Raw genomic sequence first — 23877 nt, 5'->3', positions numbered from 1 at the left:
TTCAGGTTTGCTTTAGGGATGATTGTCATGCTACGTCAATGTTGGACTGGTTTCCTTTCAAATAAGGGGTGGCCACTCAGTGTATACTCCAGGAATGTTAATCATTATAGCTATTGTAGCTTGCAGGCAAATTATTCTATTCTTGTGGGTTTTTTTTTTAAATGTGTCCGCGGAAGCCTAACAAGGGCAAAAGTCAGTTTGCTGATTCTGGGGCGAGTTTTGCTTTCATTTTCAGACCTGATACGAACGCTCAGATGTGTTGCAACATGTATGTAACAGCCTTGCCTGCAATTTCCCTTGCAGTCAGAACTCTAGTAAATTCCTTGTGCAAGAGCTGTGCCATCTTTCATGTACAGAGTGGAGGAAGTCAGTCTGTTTGCTTGAAATACCTGAGGTGGGAGGATCCCACCTGGGGGGCCGAGATAAGATTCACAGTCCCAGAACCGCAGAGATAAACCCTCAGCTACGATATACACCACTATGGCGATAGCACCCAGGAAAGGCTTCTATCCTCTGGAGATTAATAAAACTAGATGGGAGGTTCCATTACGGTACAAAGAACTAAAGGCCGTCGGTTCTGGAGCCTATGGGACAGTCTGGTAAGTGGCTTATTGTTCATATTTAGTATTATATATACTGTATATAGTGATGGCATCTGCTGCAGAGTATGTAGTCTTGTCACAACATAAACATTTTAAAGTGACCCTGTAGTGAGAGGGATATGGAGGCTGCCATGTTTATTTCCTTCTAAACCATATGTATTGCCTGGCTGTTTAGCTGATCATCTGCTTCTCAGCACGTCACTTTATGAAAGATTGAGGCCTATTTATACATTAAAGAATAATAGAAGAAAACCAAAGAGGCGAGGGATTATGGGGCCCATAGGCAAACACAGGGGGGGTTACAGCTGGCCAGAATCCCCCTCAGACCAGGGCTGGTGCAGTGTCTGGGGACCAGTGGACACTTCCTTACCAATGTTTCGGCTGTCCTCATTATTATCTGTATCCAAACTGCTCCTGATCGATCCTGTTGTCGATCGGGAGCAGATCGGACATTTGGGAAATAATTGTCAGATCCTGTCAGTTGGATGGTAAATTGCATTGTGTGTACCCAGCATGATGCCCTACCATATTATTATACTGTATTGTGCATCACTGAGGGAGACCTTTCAGGAATCCCCCCTTGAAAATCTGGGGTTTTGCCCCTGGGCCGTAAGTAACAAATACAGTATTTGTAAAATGTAACTTTTAATAACAATAATGCTGGTATGCAGATATGACAAACATGATATCAAATCTGGATGTCACATTGATTTGCAGTAATTGGCCTAATGCACGTTTCACAGCTTTTTACACTGGTCCCTTCTTCAGAGGCAAATAGTAGCAGTTCAGAGGTTGTGATGACATGGGGTAATTAAAAACATCATCATACAGTTCAGAATAGATCATAAAACATCATCATACAGTGTAGAATAGATCATAAAACATCATCATACAGTGTAGATCATAAAACATCATCATACAGTGTGTAGATCATAAATATGAGTCAGAGGTTCTCCAGAATATTTTACATATCCACTTCAGTATAAATCAAATAAGTAGATAAATGTGATCACTGGATAGCAGGGGCATAACTACAGGGGAGGGGAGCAGCCCCTGCGCCTGCAGGGGGGTCCAGAGCTGTAAGGGGGTCCCAACTACTTCTTCACTCCCTTTTGATAAATCTTGTTATGGGTGTGAAGATTACGATGTCCACACTTGTTTTATGACCCATGCAAGTTGGGCCCCCAGGCTGTCAGGGTCATCAGGGGTTGGGAAGGGGTGCAAACATTGGAGGGGGCCATCAAAGGTTTGCTGGGGAGCCCCATGATCTATAGTTGCGCCCCTGCTGAATAGATGTTGATCATATAGATTATTATGTGCAGCAATAAGCACATTAGGAGTAAAAGCCGTCAGTCGGCGTGTAGTGTAGGGAGTGCCTCCAGTATTGGTGGCAAAGCCTGCATTATGCTGATGAGCTACGCCAACGATACCGGAGGGACTCCTCACACAACAGGCCAACTGATGGCATTTTACACCTAAAGTGCTTATGATTTATACTTAAAGAGGAACTCCAGTGAAAATGAACAAAAGTGCTTAATTTTTACAAACATATATAAAGGCTTTAGTCAGTGTTTGCTCATTGTAAAATCGTTCCTCTCCCTGATTTACATTTTGACATTTATCACATGGTGACATTTTTACTGCTGGCAGGTGATGTCAGTGGAAGTATCTGCTGCTTGCTTTTTTTTGGCAGTTGGAAACAGCTGATATTTCCCACAATGCAGCAAGGCTCCCACAGTGTGATGTCAGCACCATGGTCCTGACATCACACCGTGGGAGGGGCTTCAACACAATATCATCCATACAGAGCCCCCTGCTGATCCAGTTGAGAAAAATAAAAGATTTATTGGGGGAAAAGGGGGTATCAGCTACTGATTGGGATGAAGTTTAGTTCTTGGCCATGGTTTCTCTTTAAGTGAATATCTGAAATATTCTCTGACTCATATTTATGATCCACTCTGTATGATGATTTCTTAATTACCCCATGCCACAACCTCTGAACCGCGACTATATGCCAATGTAAAAAGCCATGAAACATGCGTTTGGCCAATTGCTGCAAATCAATGTGACATCCAGATTTTATATCCTTTGCCATACCTGCATACTAGCATTATTGTAATTAAAAGTTACATTTTACAAACACTAAATATATACTCTATATATCCTATTTATATATGAGTTATTTTTCAAATTTACTGTAATAGTACTAGGAGCAGTGCTTGACTGACACTATAAAGAAAGGGTGAAGGGAACACCAATATGATGTAACTAGCCCTAGGACTTTGACTCTCCCGGTACTGGATCTGTGGCGAATTCTGAGCTGTCATTACAGTGCTGGATATAGGAACTGATCCATCCTCATTATGAGTATTCTCAACTTTCTTGCCCTATCATTAAACCCCCTTTCCAAACTAGTCTTACCCTACCTCAACTACTGCCCTTTCTCTACACCCCTGCCCTACCCCAGTGCCAAAGTCACTTCAATCCCTTCCCAAACACTGTGCTGCCAACCCAGACTTTTAGCTAAGTGTTTGTGTACCTATACTTGGCTGTACTTAAAGAGACACTGAAGCGAAAAAAAAAAATATGATATAATGATTTATATGTACAGATAAGAAATAAAACATTAGGAGCAGAGACATACGTCTAATATTGTTTCCAGTACAGGAAGAGTTAAGAAACTCCAGCTGTTATGTATGTAAAAGAGCAATTGAGCTCCAAGACTTTCAAAATCGCAGAGAGTTCTGTCCTCTGAAGCTTGTTATCTCAACTGTCAATCACTGTATTTTCTTTTTCTCTCCAGAGGACAGGTCAATAGTTCACTGGCCTGCTCTGTAAAATCATTTAGAATTCTGAGTAGTGTGTAAACTGCAAATATTAGAGAATTATGCAATGTTATAAGAAACACTATATAACTGAAAATAAAAATATGAGAATATTTTCTTTGCTACCAATGTTCTAGTAATTATCCGTACTACACAACCAATTCATTATATCATAATTTTTTTTGCTTCATTGTCTCTTTAAAAAATTGTAAATGGGTCTCTGAGTGATAATCTTGTGTACTTCCTTTAGGCCGGTCTTACACCTGGTCTGTGTGATTGCGGTGCAATGTACCAACCCCGACACATTGCACCACAACATAAAATGTCAATTATATGACCCTGCAACAGAGTGTACCAATAGGGTCATATAAGCATTGCATGCCCCTCACTGTCGTATTCTCATTATTATGCGCATGCACAAAGAACCAGCAATGCCAACATGTTTACAATTCTATCATCGCCCATTGACTTACGTTACTTGCCATGGAAGTCCGACGGTAACATGCCGTTGACTTTGTGGTGGGATCTAGCACTTCTGGTGCAACGAGATGTGACTCCATTAGTGTGAAAGGCTTCATAAACTTGCATTGCCCTTGCGCTAAATCAGGGTAACGCAATGCAGATTATCAAGGCAAGTGTAAAAGGGGTCTTTAGGTTGACTTGTCACTCATGATACAATAGAATGATCCAATTTTAAAGCAATCGGATAAAAACGATTGTTTGTACAGAAAAATCTAAAGTTCTTTATTTTATTATTGAGCTAGAATTTTTTTTGCAATAGAAGGTAACTGATCAATTTTTGTAGAATTTGATTCACTGATCAATTCTTGTAGAATTTGATGCAACCAATAAAGATTGTATGGTAGCATTCAATGAGAGCTGAACTTTATGACTTACTGAATATAGTGAAAAAACTAAACAAAAGGGAAAAAAAGAACAAACGTGGAAATTTCATGATACATTTTGTCAATATATGTTTCAAGACTCTGCTGAGTGTATGGAATGCTCTTGCAATGTAGCCTGTATGGCCCTTAGGGCTGGGGCACACAAAAAATTGCAAATCGTTGTAGTGAGTTTTTTTGGCGTATTCCATAGTGATTTTCTGCCATTCTGAAGCGATTTTGAGTGCTTAGTTTGCCTTGTCCTCACACCTTGAGCCTAATGATTTCCAAATGTTATCTATGCCAGTTATCCCTCCAGCTCTAGGGGGCTGAAAAGGCAGTAGGTGCATCAGTAATGTCCATATGGACAAGTCATGTTTTAGTTGTCACACTACCGAATGGGGTTACTGGTAAAGGACAATAATTACACTTTGCCCAAAGGGCTAGAGACCACACAAATAAGTTTACCAAAAACCTGAACGTCGCAAAGATTGGCAGAATTCACTACCTTTTATGTGAGGGAATTACAATAAAAAAATCTCTGAGGAGCACATAACCGTGTCTATTGGTCAAAACTGGTATAGCATACAACTAGAGACGAGGGTCTTTGCTGATCCCCCCACTGAGCTCTGACCTGGGCTATTGCTGGGGGAAACTTTGTCACTTGGTGGGGGGATTGCTATACCTGTGTTTATTATTTTTGTGCACGATTATCTTCTGACGACGCCCCATATTGGGGTGAAACAATTGTTGAGAGCACTATATATATGTATATACACTGTATGCACCCACTGTTTACTTGCTACCCCAGTATCCCTTCCGTGAAGGGTCCTTACCTATGTTATTGACCCCTATGGGGCCCTTATTTTTGGCTGTCCACTGACGTTACTAGCGTGTGTTAGACATCCCCCTAAATCTAGGGGTGGCCACACGCATACAGCCATTTGTAATTTGCAATGTGTCAACAATAATATAGGCATTTTTACTGTCGGAGGTGCATATGACCGTGAAGTAGGTCCTATGGTAACACAGGGGACGAGATAGCTACACCCCACTGTAACAGGCACATCAGTGGGGGGGATCAGCAAAGACCCTCGTCTCTAGTTGTATGCTATACCGGTTTTTACCAATAGACACGGTCATGTGCTCCTCAGATATTTGTTATTGTAATTTCCTCGCATAAAAGGTAGTGAATTCTGCCAATCTTTGCGATGGTCAGGTTTATGGCAAGCTTATTTGTGTACATATGTTTTCAAGTCATGTTTTAGCAAGATTAAAAATCCCCCTACAGAGGCTGCTCTGCCTATCGAGCCCAGCCTCTGTTGCTAATCAGATCCCCCCTAAATCCCCCCTGCGCTCAGCCAGACCCCATAAATCTCAGCCGCGCTGCCGACACGCAGCGTGTCAGCAGCGGCTGTGTTTAGCTTCCGAACGTCAGTCTCTGCTCTCCCCCGCCTCCTGTATCGCTCCGGTCCCCGCCCACATCCCTTCCCTCCACGCTGATTGGAGGGAAGGGACGCGGGCGGGGACCGGAGCTCTGCATGAGGCGGGGAGAGCGCCGAGACTGATGTTCGGAAGGTAAACACAGCCGCACAGCGCGGCTGTGATTTATGGGGTCTGGCTGAGTGCAGGGGGGATTTAGGGGGGATCTGATTAGCAACAGAGGCTGGGCTCGATAGGCAGAGCCAGCCTCTGTAGGGGGATTTTGTTGTGAGAACCCCGCCTCGGGTTCTCTTTAATTTCTTCACATCAATGCATGCTTGTAGGGACTGGCCACCAAATCCCATAAGAACAGAAGTGCCCAGCATGTTATGTCAACACTTTTCACTCTATAACTTTACAAGGTGTAACCGGTTGCCTCAAGCCCTGAAACTACTGATCCTTATCAGGATAGAGAGTCGCCGATTGCAGTCATCGGAGTGCTGAGAAGAGATTGAGGCTGCCCCTCCCCCCGCAAATAGGTTTTCCTGAACCTGCCCTGTTCGCATCAGATTGTGCTTGTGTTTTGGACCTCTGACATGTGTGAACTTTTACACAATGACCTTCTGTCCCATAATGCCCTGCATGGCCTTTCAACTAAAGTAAGCTGGCCAATAGGGATGGAGTTCTCTGGGGCAAATGCATTCGCAAATTCACATTCAAATCAAGATTTGCGTGTTTGTTGTTCACCTGGCCAAACACCCTGGGCCGTGTTCACCCATCCCAGTGGAGTAGCAATAGGGGGTGCAGAGGTTGCTACCACAGAGGGGCCCTTGGGCCAGAGAGGCCCCAAAGAGCCCTCCCTCAACCGCAGTATTAGCTGTTTATTGGTCCTGTGCTGGTAATAATAAAAAATAAGCTGTTCCCCAGTCCCTTCTTGAACCTCTAACACTGTGGCTGACCTTGATTGGTTTTAGTGCGCCGTATCAATTGTTATGTATAGAGTGCTTGGGGGAGCCCAATGTAAAACTTGCACTGGAGCTCATAGCTCTTTAGCTACACCACTGCCCATCACCAGTACTGGGCATCTAAATAAATGTGTTCCCTCTTGACAATAGTAAAATACTTCGATTGTGTGTCATCTCATGTCCGTACAGCACAGTAAAGTTTGAATTCTGCCAATCAAAGGGATTCCTAAATTGTGTAACTGACCATAAGATCCTTATCGATTCAGTCATGTCTGTGTGCCTATAGTGAGACTGTGTTAAGCCTTTACCCTTATCTGACCTTACATGAGCCCAACACATATAGCTTTTATTGGCAAATGGGCTGAAGAGTAAATATTTCCCTTCAGCACAAGCCCCTATCAGTCTGCATCCATGTCACTGCTGACAGCCGTGTGATTGTCGGTCGCAGATAAATGATAGCGGATTTAGCCCAGGAAACCAGAACACATCTAGTCCGGGGAGGATTTATTGGTAGTTGTGCTGGAAGCCATCCATAATCAGGCTGCTTCAGCAACACGCACAGAGTAATTCCCTTTTAATGGCCCTGTTACGGCTCAGTCAAAATGATACAGAAATCCATCCGTGAATTTGCATCTCCGTCGCTTGCTCTGGTAAATTGCTTCTGGGGGGAAAATCAGACTATAAATCGTGCGGCGGAACGATAATTCCGGAGGGGCTGTTTTCAGAAATAGTATAGCAAAGGCTGTTTAATCTATTGGATGTTATTGTAGATGTTGACAAATGAAAAATACATAAACGCCTCGTCAACCCGTCTCTCAAATAAATAAATTAATAAATTGGATCTGAACTTCGGGAGTCCTACCAAACACTCATCCATGCTGGTGCTCATCCATTACACAAGGGATGAATGCTAATATCTGAAAATGGCAACTCCTGGTACCTTATATTTCAGCTGGAAGGTTAGGTCACATGACACTGTTATTGCAGCCATTTTTTTAATTAACTGCATCCCAATAAGTGAAACCTTTTCTTGACCTCTGATGACGGCATAGAGCCGAAACCGGTCAAGACTAGAGAGTAGGCATCTCAAAACATTTTCACCTATTGGTATACTGGTATTTGTAGTGCCTAAAGGCGATTTAATTCATGCAAGCAGGTAGAGAAAAGGGAAAAGCTGGCACTGCTGCAGTTGCTTATTTTATTGTTGCAAAAATATCCATAAGTGCAAATACAAAAGGTATATTGAATGACTATTACACATACCAAAGGTGTGTGGTGGTGGTGGTGGGTGCCAGGTACAGGATGCCTGACAGCCGTTTCACGCACTGCTGCACAGCCTGCGCTTCTATGGAGGCTATAAATGCATACGCAATGGCTTCTGGTTAAATATCGGCAGCCCGGAAGCAGCCTTCCTCGCTGAGTATCACGCATGCTCAGTGGGAAGTTAGACATTATTTACCTGAAATATCTCTGCTTCCGCACCACGTACACTCCCAAAATTTTCAGGGGAGGGAGGGGACCCCAGATCTAGCTCTGTGTCGAATTGCAGCCCCCGAGCCCCGCTAGTTCCCAAGATAGGTTTGCTGCAATCAGTCTCGGGAACCAGCGGGGCTCGGGGGCTGCAATTCGACACAGAGCTAGATCTGGGGGTCCCCTCCCTCCCCTGAAAATTTCGGGAGTGTACGTGGTGTGGAAGCGGAGATATTTAGGACGTTTTACGTGGCTGCACAATTTAATGGTACGCAGGCTCCTACTGCGCATGTGGGGCTGCACAACGTACGGGGCTGCACTAGCTGACATTACACCACCCTATAATCCGCAATATGCGTGCGCACGCCTGGAGCGCATTTGCGTCATGGCGTGACGTACGCGTCCGTCCATACGCATGTCCTCTAGAATGTATGCGAGCCAAATTGATGCTCACGTTAAGCATTATTATGCATGGTGTAAGCGTAAGAAAGGACGCAATGGAGGAAATACTCCATCTAGCGGCCAAACAAGGTATAACGGCTGAATTCAGTTAGGTACCAAAAAATATTGATGGGGAGCAGAAAGTGGGGAAAATAGGGCAAAGGTGAAGTAAAGGTATAGACCTGAAAAGAGTGAATAAGCAAAAAGTGCTCCATAGTGCATAAATAATCCAACCGTAAATTGGATTGTGCAATACAATCCATGTGAGGGATTATTGGAAGGGAAGGAAAATAAACATAAAAACTGACTCCCTTAAAGCAGTAGGATCAGCCATACTATGCCAGGGGAAAAAAATACATATATAAGTAGATAAATACTTGATCTACTTATATAACACATGTATTGTACAGTCCACGTTTTGATTTCAGTGAATGTTATATAGTAAATGACGAGAATTCTGTTAGTGGTGGGGGCCATGTCTTTTGCCCACAGTTAAGGCTTACTCGTGATGTCATTTCTGCCCTTTACTTTTTTTTCTTGTCTCCTCCAATCGCTGAGTCGCCTCAGCCTTGCTTGTAAACACAAGTGAGTAGGGGATCGTGTTTCAGATAAGCAGCTGGCAGGGAAATAAAGGAAAGAGGAGGAATACATTATAGATAAAAAGAACCCCCAGCATGCAATTCTTTGGCACCGACTTCTAAAGGGCCAGTGCTCCTTAAGTATATGATAACTCCAAAGCATAACAGCAGTAAAAGTTTTGAAAGTTTTGAATGCAGGATTAGCATCTTTATCACTTAATACACTCAGACCAGTTGCTGTTAAAATTTGATTTTTATGGTGATGATACCGCTTTAACAATTGTCTACTACATAGGGAGTAAGTGATTAGGAATTAGTGAGTGGGGTGGGGCAAGTCTGAAGACTTAAAAGAGAAGAAGCCATGTTAATTTTACAATCAGAAGCCATGGGACCTTTGGGCCTCAACAATTACACGGACCTCTCATGTTTTCTTGATCCTTGAATAATCTATTTTGTCCTTTTAATAATACACTTTTTGATATGACACATTTTGTATATATTAAATTTTGTACTTTAGCTAATACATGCTGTTTGTGACCATCCATCAGACTTGCCCCATCGCACTCACTAACTCCTAACCACTTACTCCCTATGCAGTAGACAACTGTTAAGGGAGTCGGTTTTTATGTTTCCTGGTAGCAGAGACCATTGTTCCCCTCTTTAACGTACCTTCAGAAGAAGCTCCTTTGTGCACCATGCATCATCTCTCCTCCTCCTCCAAGACCTCCATAACAACAGAAGCATCCCTCTGCTCTAGCAGTGCGGGTCATCTGTACAGAGCTCAGCTCCTGTACTGTTGCCCAAGGGATCAAGCTCTGATCTCTTTGGGTGGCAAGCACTGGGTGTGGATGCACCTTAACTGGCATTGTTTAACTGCTTACCTAATGTGTTGAAAGACAGCTGTCTGCCCAAGGGTGTTCTGTTCTCTACCAGCATTTGATACAATCTCCAAACCCAAGCATGCACTATAGTAAGTTAACAGCATGTGGAGTGCCTTGTTGGTGTAATTTCGGCCAGTCTGTATAAAAAAAAGTTTGAACTTTACTGGTATTGAGGCAATGGTAAAGTGGGACAAAGTTTACAGAGAAGTAGCACTGTATATTTGTGAGAGAAGGTAGAGCAGCATTAATGACTGGTATCCACCTTGTCTGTCTGGGTCCACTCTAGGGGTACATGTTCACCATTCATGATCTACTCCTTCTGAGAAAAGGTGGACAGTATTGATTGACCACCAAGGTCTACGCCATGTGAGAGATAGGGGCCACATTGATTTTGTGAGAAGAGATGCATGCTCATTGGCTGAGGACTGCCATTTGTGAGAGAAAGAATCAAAACTAAGAGCTGAAATGTTGCTATGACTCAGAGATATCAACAATAGAGAAAAAACGATTGAGAACAGAACATTGAGTCATAAAGTAGTATTTTACACAAAAACTATTTTGTAGGTTGTTTGATGATGATTGAGAGAACCTTGTGAAAGAGCTAACTTAGAGAAAAAAAGAACATGAATTCCATACAACAATCTCATAGCCACTGCCTATGTTAGCAGAGGGTGCAGAAACATATTCTCCACCATCCCTATTCAGTTTGGTTCATTTCACCCTATCCCTGAGGATAGGGAAGGATCCATAATGAACAGGGATGGGGGGAGAGGTGGGAACTCTATCAATCTGCTGACCTCTACAAGCTTACACCACTTGATTTTCCATTTAAATATAGCTCAGAAAGTTTAAAATGCAGAGCAGACATCGCCCAGACAAAAAGAGATATTCTAAAGATGAACTTGGTTACCTGCAGACCTCAGGTTATCATCTTCTGGAGGAATTTATTGGCAATGCACATTGTGTAACCTCAGGAGAATGGAAGGAGCCATTAGCATTTCCTTTGCGTTATATTCTAATTGCCAGAGGCAAGCAGCTGGTAAATCGCATCCTCACACAGATAAATACGCTGGGAATTATTATAAGTGAAGCTAATGAGCTGAGCAGTGATGACTATTCAGTGCAGCATGCAAATAGCATTATGTGAATGGAGATCTGCTGCTGGTGCAATGGCTGGTCTCGCTCATACATAACCTGCTCAGTAATGTGGAGGAGGACGATTTGTCTGGCTCCTTCCTACAGAGCGCCCCATTAAACAATGTCTGAAAGGTGCTTCAGCAGAGCCTGACTGTAATTAGACCTCAATTAAATAGTCATTATGCTGAATAATTGCCATTTTTTTAAAGTGGAATGTCTGCCAAAACTTTTATCATTTTAGTACTGTGGGAAAGGCTTAGAAGGTCTGTGAGGATTTTTATTGTTGTCTGTGCCCCAATTTAAAATATTTATTTTGCATGTTTGTGCTTCCTGCATTAGTGAGTGAGTCACTGATAACAAGAAATGATACTAAAGGTGGCCATACACTTATTGATTTCTCCCATCAATATCCAGCCAATTCGATCTCTCTGATTGAATCAGCCAGAAGTCAATGCAGCGGGCAGCCTGATTATTGGTCGACTGATTTTCAGCTGAAAACAGCTAAATCCATGCATCCGTCTAGACCAGTGATGGCTAACCTTGGCACACCAGCTGTGGTGGAGCTACAAGTCCCATGAGGCATCACAATACTCTGACAGCTCTAAGCATAATGCAGGGAGTCAGAGGCATGATGGGATTTGTAGTTTTGTCACAGCTGGAGTGCCAAGGTTAATCATCACTGGTCTAGACAACAAATCTTGGTCAATTGCCAACGGGTTGAGAGAGGAGGCAGATTGACAGCCCATAGCATTGCACTGGATCGAACACCTTTGATACATTTTAAATAGATTTAATTCTGAAATCTACTGAAAATCTATTCCTAGTGTGTGACACGCATCAGAATAAATCTGACAGGGATCTACAGTATCTGATAGTTGAATCGTGTGGCCATCTATAAGTGTATGGCCATCTTTAGTCTTCCTGATACAGACTCCAATTTTATCACAAGCTAATATAAAATATACAGTAGAAGCTGGTTATTATAGTAAACTCTGATATAGCAAGCCTCTTGATACAGTAAATACAGTACTCAGATCCCAGCAAATATGTCTGTATAATTATACTACTATGTATGACCAATTGTGATATAGTAAACTTCTGATATAGTAAACTACTTTTCCTGTTCCCTTGGAGTTTACTAGAAGGCTCGGTCCACACTTGTCTGGTTGCAAATCGGAATGCGTTTTAAACGGATCCATTTTTCTAAAAACGGATAAGTTTTGCAAAATAGCAAGCATCCATTTAAATTCCATTTTTTACTAACCCTGGTTCCCCCGCTCTGCATCCCAATACCCGGCAACAGTCAGATTAGCGTGGCCCACAGTGATGATGAGGGAGGCAAGCGATGACAGTGCGTACTTCCTGTATACGCTCCATCACCGCTCACCTCTATCATCATCACAGCGGGCCACGCTAATCTGACTGCTGAGTGTGCCAGGCATTGGGATGAAGAGCAGGGAAACCAGGCTGATGATCTGCAAGTTCCGGGCGCTGGGAAGCTGAACAAGGGGAACTGTGAGCAGGTCTATAGACAGCGAGCTAGAGGGCAGCACAGGAAAAAGTGCTAAATCCGTTTTTTGACCAGAGTGAAGACGGACCCTATTTTTAACTTTGGGATCCGTGGCTCCGTTTTTGTCCGCTTCAAAAACGTACAACACTGATACAGTTCCTGAACAAGTGTGAACCGGCTCAAAAGGTATTGTACTGTATTATGGATTTAGTTTTTGAAGCCTTATGCTGTGCAGTCAAGACAAGCATCACCCCGAGCTATATTATTGGGTCGTGACAATTTACTACAGTAGTAAAGCCAGAGTCTTTTCTACTAGGGATGGTCAGTAAGAAGCAAATAATTCAAAGTTAATGCAGGATTATGCTAATTCTGAATGCTAATTTATGTAGCTTGAAAATGGACCAATCAAATTTCACCTCAACAGGATTTCATTGGTCAAGTTTCAAGCTGCATAACTTTGCATTTAGAATTTGCATAATCTTACATCAGCTCTAAATTATTTGCATCTCATTGAGGATCCCTATTATCTACTTAAAATACTTATAAGAGCATCAAATAAATTATATTTTAATGTAGATTGTAAGTTCACAAGGGCAGAGTTGTTTCCAGTCATTGCCGTATATTTGCTATACTCTGTATTAGGCAGTGGCCCATTTATGTTGTTTGTTACCTCTGTATTATACACCATGTTTGTATAGCTCATATGTAAAAACGGCACCTACCAAAGGGCACCGAAGATAGCCACATGTAGAATATCGGTGAAAGAACTGATACTCTACTCCTTAATTCAGATCTTTATCGATATTTTACCATGACCTAATCTTACCCTACACTTACACAGGTCCCTCCCTCTACTGATGCCTAACCCTAAAACCCCCCCAGTGGTGCCTAACTTAACACCAGCCGTGGTACCTAACCTTAACACCCCTCGTGCCCAACAGTAACCCCACAGACACACACACTCCTAACACTAAAGACCCCTGCTTCCTAACCCTAACCCCCAATATTTTCACCAACATAGGTGCCAATGTTAATTGCCATGATGAGCAGCTATAAAAGGTAAATAGTGACTATAAGCAGATAATGTACTCTATTTATCAGGTGCCTCTAAGTGCCCAAAAAACCAAAATTAGCTTACCTGGTAATGCTGTTTTTAATAACCCTCCAGGACAGGTGCTACATATGAGATTCGGGCCCGCCCCCAACAGGAAACACAAAGAACTAGCTCTCTATAAGTTCCACCTCTAATCTCTACCTGCCAGTACGTCTCAATTAACTGTTCCGATAGAATACCTTACATATTACATAAATATATACTTACAACTTACATAAACACATGTTTACAACATACCGTTATTTACGTGCACGTATAAGTCTTAGGGTGGGTCACCTGTCCTGGAGGGTTATTAAAAACAGCATTACCAGGTAAGCTAATTTTGGTTTTTTCCAATAACCCTCCAGGACAGGTGCTACATATGAGATGATATGCAATGAACAACACTAACCTTAGGGAGGGATCACAGCTTGAAGAACTTTCCTTCCAAAAGCCTGTTCTTCCGCCGATAGTAGATCCAACCTGTAGTGCCTGATGAAGGTGTTAACCGTCTTCCAGGTTGCCGCCTTGCAGATATCGGTTGCCGTAGCTCCAGCTCTGTAAGCCCAGGAAGTTGCAACTGACCTAGCTGAATGTGCTGTTATATCCTTTGGACATGGTATACCTTTAAGTCTATATGCTTCATTAATGCAGATCTTGATCCATCTTGCTATAGATGCTTTGGACATACTTTTCCCTCTTGTTGCTCCAGAAAAGTTAATAAATAATGCTGTAGATTTCCTGAATTCCTTAGTTCTGTCAAGGTAATATAGTAAACATCTTCTGACGTCTAAGTTATGCCATCTCATCTCTCTGGGATCAGTGGCGTTTTTGCAAAAGGATGGCAATACAATCTCTTGCATCCTATTGGATATAGTAGCTACCTTTGGCAAGAATTCACTTGTCGTCTTCAGGACTACTCTATCATGAAAAACCATACAAAAAGGTTCGACTGAACTCAGGGCTTCCAGTTCACTTATCCTCCTTGCTGAGGTCATAGCCACGAGGAAAATTGTCTTAATAGTCAACAATCTTAATGAAATACTGCTCAATGGTTCAAACTCATCACTCATTAGAGTGTTTAACACTAAGGTTAAGTCCCATCTAGGATATGAACGTTTTATTACTGGTCTGGATCGTTCTACTGATTTCATAAATCTAATAACTAATGGTTCTAAGGCTAACCGCCTATTAAGAAAAACTGAAAGGGCTGCAACTTGCAACTTTAATGTACTTAATGCCAGCTTCTTGTCAATACCGTCTTGCAAGAATTCTAATACTGTCGCCAGTCTATTTGATCTCAGACCTACCTCTTTTTTCCAGCTACAAAAGGTTTTCCAATATTTTAAGTAAATAGCTCTTGTAACCTTCTTTCTACTATTTAATATTGTCTTTGTCACTTTGTCAGATAAACCTCTTTGTCTTAGGATTTGCCCTTCAGAAACCACGCTGTCAGCTGAAGATTGGGAATCTGAGTCAACTCGCCTTCTTTTCTTAGTACATTGTGTCTGTCTCTCAAATGGATCGGTCTGTCCACCAACATTGAATTTAGTATTGGGAACCAGAGTCGTTTTGGCCAATTGGGCGCAATCAATATCAGATACATTGCTGTCGTTCTTAGTTTCTGCAATACCATTGACAATAGAGGGATTGGAGGAAATGCATAGGCGATCTGAAAGTCCCATGTCTGGGCCAATGCATCTACTCCTAAAGCTCCTCTTGGGTCTAGCGAGAAAAACCGGGTGCAAAGCGTATTTTCCCAGTTGGCAAACAGATCTATCTGGGGATGTCCCCATCTCTGTGTCAATTCTCTGAATATTTTTGGATTTAGACTTAGCTCTGAATTTGACATCTTCTTTCTGCTTAATAGATCTGCCATAGTATTTAGAGACCCCTTGAGATGAACTGCTGAGATTGACTGAAGATTCTGCTCTGCCCAGTCTAATATCTGCAGCACCAGCCCTAGAAGCTGATCTGATCTCGTTCCTCCTTGTTTGTTCAAGTACATTACAACTGTAATGTTGTCCGAACGGACTTGTAGATGGTGGCCGTTCAATCTGTATGTCGTTTGTATCAAAGCTTCCTTTACTGCAAGCAGTTCTCGGAAATTTGATGATTGCGACATTACCTCCTTTGACCAAGTACCCTGTAAACAGATGCCTTCTATGTGGGCCCCCCAACCTGTGAGACTGGCATCTTTGTTACTGGACACCTCCACAGTCGACCTTGTGTAAGATTGTTTTCCTGAATCCACCAATCTAATGTCTGTTTTACCTCTATTGGTATGCAAAGAGTTTGGTCTAAAGCTGTATGAGCTCCCTTCCAGTTGTGTAGAAGCCATTGCTGAAGAGGTCTTATATGTTTCAGTGCCCAATATACTGAAGGTGCTGTGGAGGTTAAAAAACCGATCAGTCTCATTACCTGTCTTACTGTTGTAATAACTTCCTCCTGACATTGCTGTATCATTTTCTGAAGTTTTACTATCTTGTCCTGAGGGAGATACAATCTTTGTGAAATGGAATCTATCCTGAACCCCAAAAACAGAATTTCTTGTGTTGGGACTAGGTAAGACTTTTGATGATTCACTAACCACCCGGTTTGCTCCAATAGTCCTATCACCATCTCCTTGTGGTTCTCCAGACTCTGTATGCTGTCGGCTACCACCAACAAATCGTCCAAATAAGGAATTATTAAAATTCCCTTCAGGTGTAGCGCTCCCACAATCTCTGCCATGACTTTTGTAAAAATTCTGGGTGCCGACGAGATTCCGAATGGGAGACAGCAAAATTGAAAATGTTCCAGACCTACACTTGTCTTTACACTGAACCGAAGGAAAACTTGAGACTCTTTTCTTATTGGGATATGCCAATAGGCATCTGTTAGATCGATATTGATCATAAAACAATTTGGGGATAGAAGGTTTCGCATTGTGAAAACCGTCTCCATTCGGAATCTCTCGTACCTTATGAAAGGATTCAAGGGTTTGAGGTTTAGTATCAATCGATACTGCCCCGTGGGCTTTTTTACCAGAAACACTCTGGAATAAAATCCTTCTCCCTCCTGATCGGAAGGCACTGTGCAAACCACATCTCTTGCGAGCATATCTTTCACAATCTGTCGCATGGCCCTCCTTTCCTCTGGTATTTTTGGAGCCTGAGTGACAATAAATCGTTTGGGAGGAGGACTTGAAAACTGAATCTTGTATCCATTCTCTACTAGATCTAGAATAAATTTGTTTCTTGTTATTTCTTTCCAACCTAATAGGAATGCTTTTAACCTTCCTCCCACCTTGTTGGCGTCATGGCTTATCTTTATTTTCCGCTGCTCTAAAGAGCGGATTTTTCTTGGTAAACGCCTTATTACCCATCCAAGGCTTACGCCTCTGTTGATCTCTGCCCTGTGTCTGATTCCTCCGAAAAAACGGTCTCTTTTTCGGCTCAAACTTCCTCTTTTTAGGAAATGTAGTTTTCTTGCTGGCTGTCCGCTCCAATACTTCTTGGAGTTGAGGGCCAAACAACAACTTTCCCTGGAAGGGAAGACTACAGGCTCTAGCTTTGGAAGCTTGACTACCCTCCCAAGTTTTTAACCATAAATTCCGACGTGCATTGTTTATTAATGCTGTAGATTTAGCTGTGACCCTTAAAGACTCTGAGGCTGCATCTATGACATAGTCATTGCCTCCTTCCACAACCTCAATTGCTTCTAAAATATCTTTTTTAGGGGCATCCTGCTCTACCAACTTCTTTATTCTCTCTAACCATACTGACATGGTGCGAGACACACAAGTTGTCGCCGCCGCCGGTTTAAAGTTAGTCGCACAGGCTGACCATGCTTTTTTTAGAGAGAATTCAATTCTCTTATCTCCTGGGTCTTTTAATCGACCTAAATCCTCAAAGGCTAACTCATTATCCTTCTCAACCTGACTAAAAGCTGCATCCAGCTTGGGACATGATTCCCATAACTTAGCATCCTCTTCTGAGAAAGGAAAACGCCTTTTGAATCCCTTTGAAATAAACAATTTCTTATCGGGTTCTTTCCACTGTAATGTGATTAAATTTTTCATTGAATTGTGGACTGGGAAACAAAGTTGCTCAGAGGGCTCCATACCCATATACAACTTATCATGTAAGGATTTCTCAGGGCTCTTTCACACTAGAAGCTGCGGTAGAAAAGGCTGAAAGTCAGCCTTTTGCTTAACGCCAATACATAGCGTTTTCAAAGCGTTTTCAAAGCCTTTTGAAAGAGTTTTACAGCCCATATGAAAACGTCCTTTTTTTTTTCTTCTATAAAAATAAGTGAACAAGATAGCTGTAAAAACGCTTTGAAAAGGCTTTGAAAACGCTGAAGTTGGCGTTTTCCATTGACTATCATTGAAACGCCAACAGCCAACTTCGGCTGTTAACAGCCCTGAAAAAGCTCCTGGGAGCGTTGAAACGCAACGCTCCAAAACGCAGAGTTAGATGTGAAAGGTAAAATGAAAGTCTATGGACTTTCTTTTACCTAGCAAAACGCCAACTTCAGCCGTGGTGTTAAAACGCCGAAAAATCCCTCTGGTGTGAAAGGGCCCTTAGAGATCTTTTTTTGGGGTATATCAAGGGTTGAGTAAATTGCCTTCAGCAATTCCTCCGTTTCTTCAGAAGCAAATTTAAACCTAGAAGACTTAAATGCATCCTCAGGATCTTCATAATCTGACAATTCTTCAGAAGATTTAGATTCTGGTTCACCAGTGTCATGGTGACTATCCTGCTCTTCCTCTGAGGAATAAATTATCCTGGGAGATTTACTCGTAGCCTTCTTGGGTTTAACAGGGCGCACTGATTGTTGATCTTGTGCTGAGGTAGTTGGTAGACTCTCTCTAAATGCCTTAAAGGTCTCCACCATCTCTTGCCGCATGGTGAACATAAAGTCTTTACATGAAGCTGTATTATCCTCATTAATGATACTAGATATACATTTCTGACATGATGCTTTTGGCCAGTGTTGTTGTAAAGGTTTGTTACACAGAATGCAACTCCTGGGCCTATCAGAGTTATCAGACTCCATAGCATCCTAGGAAAAACATACAAATAACATAATCAATATATTTTATCCTAAGACCATCTTTTTCAGTAAAATCACCAGCTATTCTAACATCATGCCATAATATAATGTTAATACCATATATATCCTAAAGGCCAATCTATGTTCAGCCTATAATATCAAATCATATGAAGCCATGCTCTGCTTCAGTATGAGATTAATCATCACATATACTAGATAAGTATCAATGACCAAATAGTAATATTCACCATATCCTTATATCAGTAAATATTGTAAAAACAACCGAGTGCTCTGAGTAATATAACCAGACTGCTTTACCCTTAAAGAGGAACTCCAGTGAAAATAATGTAATAAAAAAAGTGCTTCATTTTTACAATAATTATGTATAAATGATTTAGTCAGTGTTTGCTCATTGTAAAATCTTTCCTCTCCCAGATTCACATTCTGACTTGTATTACATGGTGACATTGTTACTGTGGGCAGATTATGGAGCTGTTTCTAGCTGGTCTGGCTTTAACAGACAGCTATTTCCTGTCTGAACATTGTTACATTGTGACAGTTTGCCCAGAGTACCGTACGGTACCAGAGCCTCTTGTGGGAGGGGTTTCAGCACAAAATCAGTCATACAGCGCCCCCTGGTGGTCTGTTTGTGAAAATCATTATTTTTCTCATGTAAAAGTGGGTATCAGCTACTGATTGGGATAAAGTTCAATTCTTGGTCGGAGTTTCTCTTTAACAGCCGCCCACATGATCAATATATATCTTTTCAAGCTATAAAAAAGATCCACAGAGATAGGCAAATACAAGTACCCCCTGCAGACCTCCATTGACCAGACTGCGGCCTATAGCAACATCAGACCTCGCAGACCAGACGGGCGACCTGTCCTCCGACACTGCCTCTTACCTGATCTGCCGTCTTCTGTTTAGCGTCCATCTCCTCCGACACACCAGCCGCGTGTGAGGATGGACGCCGCGGCTTCTAGACAGACGCGTGATCCGGAAGCGGAAATGACGTCACCGGACGTGACGTTTCCGTAAGGGCGGAAGTACATGGCTGACAGCCGGCTTGCCCATGCTCCGCTCGGACACCCTGCTCAGCGTACTCCCGCCTAGCAGCTACCTCTCCGCCTCCGCCAGGTTTAGCCACCTTCCGACACGCGGATAGCCTCCGCCAAGACTGCCTCCAAAGCCGCCTTCAGCTTCCACAAAAGCGGACGCCAGATACCAGGTAGCCACCATATCCATCAGGACAGGGCTACATTATAGTAGTTCTTATGGCCTCAGCACTGCCTGGCTGCTGACCACAACTAGCTAAGAGAGCTAGGTGTTCCCCGGAACAGGAAACACAAAGAACTGGCAGGTAGAGATTAGAGGTGGAACTTATAGAGAGCTAGTTCTTTGTGTTTCCTGTTGGGGGCGGGCCCGAATCTCATATGTAGCACCTGTCCTGGAGGGTTATTGGAAAAATTACCGTTTATAGCCGTTTATCGTGACTTTTAACATTGCTGTCTACGGCAGCGCCATTTTTAACACGGCACCTCCGGGGTCCTTTTTACCTGCTTCAGTTTGTATCTTCCTTTGTACGGCTCCATAAAAGATGATAGCACTATATAAATAAAAAAAAAAAAAACAATCACCACTCTGTACTAATTTCCTTCTGGTCATATCATCAAAATTTCAAGAGAGGAAAGTTAGCTGCAGAAGCCTTGCTTTACACACAAATACTGCAGATGATATTTTAGTTCTGCACCTAGAGGTGGCTTTTATTGGATACCTGTCCCAAGGCAGGATAAGCACAGAGGTATATCCATGCTGGTATGTAAGTCCCGACTAGTTTCGTCTTTCCACCCATCATCAGGGGATACCCTGATGACGGTGGAAAGCCAAAACTAGTTGGGACGAGAGCGGGCAAAGCTGTACAGTGATCGCAAGTATTACATTAAGTACCACAAGGGTGAGAAGTGCTTTATCCAAAGAGGGTCCTAATTGGCATAGGACCCTCCAGATGTGAGTGTAACTTGCTGTTCAATGGCTGTTGCTTTTATATTATGAAGAAGACTTTTGAATCAATCCACTGAGAGCATCCCTCTTTAGCCTGCACATACAGGTTTTGAAGCTAACAAGAGGGATCTCTGGAGGTGGAATGCATCTACTATGTGCCTAGGAACCTCATCACCTAGTGCTGTAGCATCACTTACATACTATCTATCTCTAAATGAAAAGGATATATCCCAGGCATGGCAGCAGTGTTTTTCTGAGAGATCAGAAGTTACATTACTACACACTTGTGACAATATTCATGCTGCATCCACTTACCTCTGTGTTTTGTCAGTTCCACTCCTCATTCCTCCCCAGACTGAGTAATCATTTCTTGAAAAATTAGACTTTTGTCTGAAGTCAAATTTTCAGACAGGAAGAGGCAGGCTTGCCACAATGTTCCCTCCTATCACCCTCCCACTTCCTCCTCTTAAGGGCATAGGAGGTAACATCACAGCAAGCCTGCCTCTTCCTGTCTGAAAACTTGACTTTAGTCAAAAGTCAAATTATTCAAGGAATTATTACATGTGCCTGGAGCAATGCGGACAGAAACAGACAATGCACAGAGGAACAGTATGTGAATTCAGCATAAACATACCTCTGTGCTTACCTCTGGTAGTTTTGCTTAGGGACAGGTATCCTTTAAAACCCATCCCCGGGCACAAAAGTAAAAATAAAAATAACCCCCCCCCCCCCCCCCAAAAAAAATAAATAAATAAATAAAAATAAATAAAATGTTCTTTTGGCTTTAGAATAGACACTCTGCATGCTTGTTTTGACTGAGTGACTCAAAGCGTGTTAAAACGGATCAACATGACAGCTAGGGAGTTGGCAAAGGATCCATCCACATCCCACAGGTTCCATTTTACATGTCTTGTTCACGATTCTAACAGGATTATGTTACCCAGTATTGTCCTATTTTATAATTATAATAATTTTATGTTATCTGCCAACAGCTCAGCAAAGGACTCCCTGGATGGGGAACGTGTGGCTATTAAGAAGTTGCTGCGGCCATTCCAGTCCTTAGTTCACGCCAAGAGAGCGTATCGTGAACTCCGCCTCCTCAAACACATGAACCATGAGAATGTAAGTCTAGAAAATGAGGCTAGACAACGCTGTAATTATTACTTAAGGGATGACACATCATTCTCAACCGTGCAAGATGCTTTCCCTAGCTATTCCACTCTGCCTTTCTTTTTCATCTGTGTTACAGAAAGTTTAAACACACCTTTAACCTCTCCATAGAATACTATCCCAAATGGGTCCTGGAACATGCAGGATTTATTTTTCTTACCGTAAATGTCAGATGAGCACTGATGTTTGTCCCAAATAGCAGTGGCCCCCTCTAGCTCGTAGATTAAAAAATAGACCTCCTATTACACCCATTCATAGAATACACACACAATCTGGCATTGTTACGGCCAATCCCAAAACTATTACTGTAATATTTTCTTCCTTTCTCTCCAAATTATACACACAATCATTACCTTTCCCTAGAGAGATAGCCGACAACCTCTTTTCAGGCCTCTCGCTACCCTCCCTTCCACAGTCCAATATTGAGGCCCTCAACCTAGAAATCTCAACCCTAGATGTTCTTCAGGCGATCAAGTCCCTAAAACCAAATAAGACGCCAGGTCCGGGTGGATTTTCAGGCACATATTACCGCAAATTTGCAGATCTCCTAGCCCCAACCTTGGCATCATGCTTTAACGTGCTATGTGCTGGCGCGACACCTCCACCCTCCATGCTACAGGCCACAGTCTCAATTATACCAAAACCTGATCAGCCAATCCTACAAGCTCACCAATTTCGCCCCATCTCACTTATTAACACAGACCTTAAAATATTAGTGAAAATTCTGGCACAAAGATTAAACTCTTTTCTTTCTCAGATTATATACAGAGAGCAAGTAGGATTCGTACTAGGCAGACAAGCCAGTGAGCTACGTACCAGGAAGACAAGCTAGACGAGCAGTACACCTCGTCCATCTTTTTAGATCCCGTGGCATACCTGGTCTATTCTTATCATTAGACGTATACAAAGCCTTCGACACCCTTTCATGGGACTATTTAGAATACACTTTGACCAAATGGGGCTTTGGTTCCCATTTTCTCAACTGGATTAAGATTCTCTACTCTTCACCCACTGCCAACGTCAGATACATGGGTCATACCTCTAACCATTTTCAAATACAAAGGAGCACGAGGCAAGGGTGTCCCCTTTCGCCTCTGCCATAGCCATTTGACAACAGGAAAATATCTCAGGCATAGAATGCGCTGGAGTTCAACACAAAACCTTGTTGTTTGCCGATGATATGCTTATTACTGTCACCCAGCCATTGACTTCTATCCCCAACCTATTGGCTCTTTTGAAAGGATTCTCATACATCTCAGGCCTTACCATCAATAACCAGAAATCCTTAGCTATGAACGTAACCCTAAACCACACCCTTAAAGAAGACATTTCTTCAATCCTAGATTTTCAATGGTCCAACTCTGTACCCTACCTAGGCATTACACTAACTCCTGAGACAGAAACACTGTTTGAGCATAACTACCCTCCCCTCCTTAAGTAAATCATAGCATTAATGACAAATTGGTCCCACCTACCATTATCTATGTTTGGCAGAATAAACACAATCAAAATGTCTATACTACCAAAGATTTTATATTTATTTTGGACGCTCCTTATTTGTATCCCACTCCATTTTCTACGAATACTCCAGAGTCCAGAGTAGGATGCTAGCCTTTATTTCGGCCGGTAAGAGGTCCAGAATTAATAAAACGACCCTACTAGCCCATAACTACGATGGAGGCTTGGAGGTTCCCGACCTTCTCCTTTACTATAGAGCAACAATAGCGACCCGCCTCTTATCTTTCTATAAAGTACAGGATGCCCCGCTCTGGACCTTTCTTTCCTCAGATCTAGCTATCTGGGACTCGTTCAGATACTCAGGAGGTTTGCAATCCCCGCACCTACCTCTATGCCCTATTAC

General features: G+C 42.5%; 1 protein-coding gene across 1 annotated transcript in view; it reads left to right on the top strand.

The window, feature by feature from the left end:
* Positions 1 to 299: 299 nt before the first annotated feature.
* The window catches only part of LOC137532950 (mitogen-activated protein kinase 12-like), a 74471-nt gene continuing 50893 nt past the window's right edge, over positions 300 to 23877 (top strand). Inside the window, exons 1-2 of the mRNA XM_068254004.1 lie at positions 300 to 599; positions 21839 to 21968. Coding sequence (XP_068110105.1) covers positions 481 to 599; positions 21839 to 21968 — 249 coding nt within the window. The 5' untranslated portion in view covers positions 300 to 480. The remainder of the gene's footprint in view (positions 600 to 21838; positions 21969 to 23877) is intronic.

This window comes from Hyperolius riggenbachi, chromosome 9, assembly GCF_040937935.1.
Source record: "Hyperolius riggenbachi isolate aHypRig1 chromosome 9, aHypRig1.pri, whole genome shotgun sequence".
In the NCBI taxonomy this organism is placed as follows: Eukaryota; Metazoa; Chordata; class Amphibia; order Anura; family Hyperoliidae; genus Hyperolius; species Hyperolius riggenbachi.
Note: the sequence above shows the minus strand (reverse complement) of the source record. Positions and strands in the feature narration are given on the sequence as shown.